The 4937-nt window shown below is 37.3% G+C and overlaps 1 protein-coding gene across 1 annotated transcript in view; it reads left to right on the forward strand.

The window, feature by feature from the left end:
• Nucleotides 1-1301: 1301 nt before the first annotated feature.
• The window catches only part of POMP (proteasome maturation protein), a gene marked incomplete at its 5' end in the record, with an annotated part of 7528 nt that continues 3892 nt past the window's right edge, over nucleotides 1302-4937 (forward strand). The window contains 3 exons of the mRNA XM_010132525.1: nucleotides 1302-1426; nucleotides 2306-2366; nucleotides 4454-4555. Coding sequence (XP_010130827.1) covers nucleotides 1302-1426; nucleotides 2306-2366; nucleotides 4454-4555 — 288 coding nt within the window. The remainder of the gene's footprint in view (nucleotides 1427-2305; nucleotides 2367-4453; nucleotides 4556-4937) is intronic.

Below are 4937 nucleotides of genomic sequence, written 5' to 3' on the forward strand. Positions count from 1 at the left end.
CCGGGCCAGAGGCCTCCCTTGTCGTTCCCGCTTGTGCGGGCCGGTCTTCGCTAGGCATCCCTGTGGGCGCCCGGGGCAGGGAAGGCACGAAGGGTGTGTGGCTGCCTTAAACCCCTTCTCCTGGGAGTTGGGGGGTGGTGGGGGCGGGCAGACCGAGAGCCCCGGTAATTGCTAGCCTCCCGCAGCCAGGGGCTTCGTGCGCTGCAGCCGGCACGACAGCTCTCGCGGAGGGAAATCTCTGGTGGATGGCGGTGGTGTGACTGCCTAAGACGGCCTAGGCACCTTGAGAGTGTTGCTTTTTGGGGAGTATTTCCTTATGTTTGACTTCTGCTTTGAACTTCCCTCTTGTTACGTCTTCCAGGTAATTTATCTCTTTAATGCTTTCACTTAGAGCAATCTCAGACAGGTCTGTTCAGTGTTGAGTACCTTAGTTGCTGGACGCTTCAAATGCATGTAGTAATAGGTATTTTAGGGTTTCCTAATACTGCTAGGTTATTGACTGTAAACACGTACAAAAGACCTTAACTGTAAGCATCAGTTTTCTATTGGATGTGACAGTACTGCTGGAGGAAGCTCCTGCACTGAAAAATTCACTGCTATCACCTTCCAGAGATTACTGCAGTCACTTTCCAGAATTTATTGGCCTATTGGACTAATTCGTATTAACAACCCTAAATTAATTTCTTTAAAGTTGTGCAGGTTAGCATGAAATTAGTGGTCTGCATTAAGATGGCTTTACTTAGTAAGTCTGCGGAGGAGTGTTTTTCTTCTACAAGTTACTGTTTTTCCTTTTGTTCTTTCAGTTAACTGGCATGCTAGGCTGCTTAGATATACCTTGCCCTCTTTATGGCAGCCTTAACTATAACTATGTAACTTAACTATATAATTTAGATCTTACTTGTTTGTGTCTGTGTTGAAGTAAGCGAAGGAATGCTCAGACATGTTCCTTTCTATCCTGTCAGCTGAGCATGAACTGCCTTCTTCCTTTCCATTCCCGCAGACCAGAGTGGGAATAAACAAGGGGTAATTGCAAGTTTAACTGCCTCAGCTAGATCCAAAAAATGTGTTACCAGTACCTTCAACTGTCATAAGGTTTTCTGAAAGAATTCTAATTTAGTGTGGGATTTGTGTTTTGGTGTTTGGCTGGTTTGGGATTTTTTTGTTTGTGGGTTTGTTTGTTTGTTTTTTTGTTAAGAGACTCTAAAGTCTAGGGCTTGTATATGAGTAGTTTAAAGAGTCTTTGAGCAGTTTTTCATTTGCCTGGCCTAACAGCCCATAGGACAAGGGTCTGGTTCTGTTAGATTAATGCTAATTTTCTTTTGTTCCAGAATTCCAGAGACACTGCTTCTCTGTTGAAGGATAGTATCCCAATTACTGAATTTTCAGCTTCAGGACTATTTGAAGGTCATGACCTTCTGCGTAGAGGGTATGCTATACTTTTTCTTGTGCCATATCTGATGTTCAGTTTTAGATAGAGGAAGGTGTGTGTTAGATGTTTTCTTTAAAGAAGCTTCTTGGCAGGTGTATCTATCTCAAAAGCTGTAGCCTAAAGTGCACGTGTTTAGTCAGATTGTCTTTCGTGATTGAATTTTCTGTGAAACTTTTCACTTCAAGAAGTGGGTAATATTAATGTACTTTTACCTGTGATACACCTTTTTAGAAAAGTGATGGCAAAGTATTAATAATTGTGAAAGATATGCTGGTTGTAAAATACATGTATATGAGCGTGCCATAGCACTATGGGAAATGGTTAATTTCAGCATTGGTACAAAATGTAATGTAGTAAAAATAGTGTCCTTGTTTTTTGACATTTTGCATGAGTGTAAAAGCATGTACGTGTCTTGGATAATGAATCTAAAATATGTTCATAGAATTTAAAATATGGGTACTATGACTATGAGAGAGGGGAAAAGGTATGTACAATATTCGGTTTCCAAAGCCTGGATGCTTCTAAAATCAGACACCATGTAGTACAGACATAATTAAACCTGTGATGTTTCCATTTATTAACGCATTTCCCTATTTCTGGATAGTGCCAAGGAGGAAAAACTGTCATCGTTTTGTCAAACATAAAGAAAAAGGGATGCCTGAAATTAAAATACTCTCTTCTTATGGTAGTGCTTTAGTTAGAGGTCTTAGTTGCAGCTTCACCATTGAGCTTTTAGTTTGTTTTGTAGTTTGAAGTTTGCTAATCTTCTGTCTCTCTAGGGTGATGTTTTTATCTTAGATTAGTTTTGGAATATAACTTAAAAAACAATATCCTGAGTAATTTTTTGAAGTTCATTTTTTTTACTTGTATTTCTAGCTTTTCAAGTGTAAAAAGTGAATTGTTGCCCAGCCACCCACTGGAGCTGTCAGAAAAAAATGTAAGTATGATATGAGATGTGGCCATCTTCACTCTGAAGTAATTGTGAAGTTTAAATTAACAGTGTGGTTACTGGGACCACTTTGTGCAGTAACAAGTAATGAGCAGTGTCCTGCTTTTGACAGAATAAAGATGTTCAGCAGCAGTGATGTTTTATTTATACGAATAACACTGTTGTGAATTTTGTTTAATGTTAACCTCCCACTTGTGACTGTTTCCACTTCAAGTATGTAAGCAGGTTTCCGAGTAGGGATGTACTTGCTAAGGTTTAGTCGTCTGAAAGTCATTAAGCTAGTTGTGTATGCAGCCTCTGTAGGTAGGTGGGGACCTGTCACCTCTGGGAGGCTGATCCTCCCCTTTTGTCTGTAGGTTTAATGTACATCTTCATTTTCAGACTTCCACTCTGTGAACCCATAATAAATACTTTTTATTAAATCATTTGATCCCCTCTAGAAATTTTGCATGTACAGTTTGTCCGAAGAGTGTGTGATCTTGTCTGACTTAGTCATCACTGACGAACTGCTTGAGAGTGGTCTGTTGAAGGTCAAGGGAAACTAGATTGACAGCCTTGGCTAAATAGCTGATTGAACTGAAGCTCATCTCTGGTACTTGTTTTGTCAGCACAGAAGATTTGATGTAATAAAACATCCTGAAGCAAAGGCAGTATTTGGGTGTAATATTCCAAATTGCTAAGCTAATCAGCGTGACAAGGTCTGAATGTAATGTCTAATGTATTCCAATTCTAACCGGTGCTAGTGTTGTCTTGAGATAAAAGGATAATGTTAATGTGAAACCAACTTCAAAAGCTTATGTATAAATACTACAAATAAAACCTGCATAATTAAAAGATTACTTGCTAGAGAGAAAAAAAAATGCATAGAAATAATTAAACCAGACAATATGATCCCCTAAGAAATATGCTAAACTTTTAAATGTTTTTTTCCCGTATTGTTTGGTTAGTTTTTCTGTAACTTTATGGCTGATTTATCTAAGAATTATTTTTGTGTACATTTGAATGGGAAAAGACTTACCTTTAGCCTCAGTTATGGTTGGTTTTACTGCCATAAATGATAGGTTATTAGGGTAGCAGTAGCAGAAACCAGATCTTTCTGCTAACCAGATAAGGACCCTACCTTTATATATTAAAAAAATGGAAAAATAATGTGACCAGAATTTAAGTTTGAGATGAGATAGTATTTTCTGTGAACTTTTGAAGAGCATTCAATACAGGTGGTTATGAAGAAAATGCATGTTATGCCTTTGACTTGTGTTTTCCTGTTGGTTTTTGAGATCCCTCTGCATAAATGAGATTATGTTCTCATACTAGTAGGCCTTTGTCATGGTGATTGAGTAAAGGTTTTACAATAAGGGATTTGTATAATTTTTTTTTTACTTTAAAATACTGTATTGTGTCAACATTACCAGCATGTAGCCACTACTATAAAAGCCAAATTTGAGGCTGTATTACTGAAGCTTAACATTAAGCATAAGTTACTTTTGTGTACTTCAGTATTCATGACCCAGCCCTTTTTCATTGAAGAACCCTCTACAGAATAATTTGTCTTAATGATCAGTTTTAGAGCAGTTGGTAAGTTTATGAGCTTTCTTTTGCTTTTCAGAGTCATATGGAGTATATGTAGTGCTCTGTTTTCTTACTTGATCAGAAAAGTATTTCAAGTGTCTCAAGTAGTCTTTGGTGGCTAACAATAACATCAATTGTGGCTTTAAAGTTTGTGCTCTTACTTTAAACCAGACTTAGCTTCCAATTCATGCAGACAATATTGTAGTAAAGTAGCGCAGAACTACACCACTTGGTGGTGTTACATGTCCTGATTGTCAAAAATAACTAAATAAAATTGCTACTGTTGATTTGTAATAAAATAGAGCAAAAAGCTATTTCAGTTTCATAAAAGAAATATTATTGCATCTCTATCCTTTGTGTACATTTGAGACATATGATGGTATCACTGAATTTTTACATATATATTTAATAAGCTTGTTCATTTAAATAGGATGTCACAAATCTCTTCTGTGGCAGTAATTGAAAGTAACTTTTTCTAAAATAAAAATCAATGTTGTTTCTGATAGTTTCAGTTAAGTCAAGATAAAACAAACTTTGCCACACTGAGAAATATTCAAGGAATCCATGCACCCTTAAAGCTGCAGATGGAATTCAGAGCAGTGAAACAGGTAGGTATTTTTATACAACTTGTATGACTTAAAACCACTTGAAAATTTTTTATCTTGGAATGTTTTCAGAGAGACATCCTTCTTTGTTGAAATACCTTTTATTTCCAAAAGAAATTCTTTGACTGGACTGCCTTTATTAAAAACAGCCAACCAAACACTGCAATTAATGGTTTGCAGAACAGTCAATATGCTAAAGCCTTTCAGCTGCTGTTCTGTTATTGGTTACTCAGTGAAGTGGTAAATGCTCTAGGTTTTCTGTGGAGTAGCTTCCTGTAAGGCTTCAGAGAAAAGCAGGAGAAATTGAGTACTGATTCCTAAAATTAACACTCTCCTCTGTAGAATGTATGACCTCGGTGGGAAGGAATCTCTGCACCTGTAGGGA

This window comes from Buceros rhinoceros, unplaced genomic scaffold (assembly GCF_000710305.1).
Source record: "Buceros rhinoceros silvestris isolate BGI_N320 unplaced genomic scaffold, ASM71030v1 scaffold16943, whole genome shotgun sequence".
Classification (NCBI taxonomy): Eukaryota; Metazoa; Chordata; class Aves; order Bucerotiformes; family Bucerotidae; genus Buceros; species Buceros rhinoceros.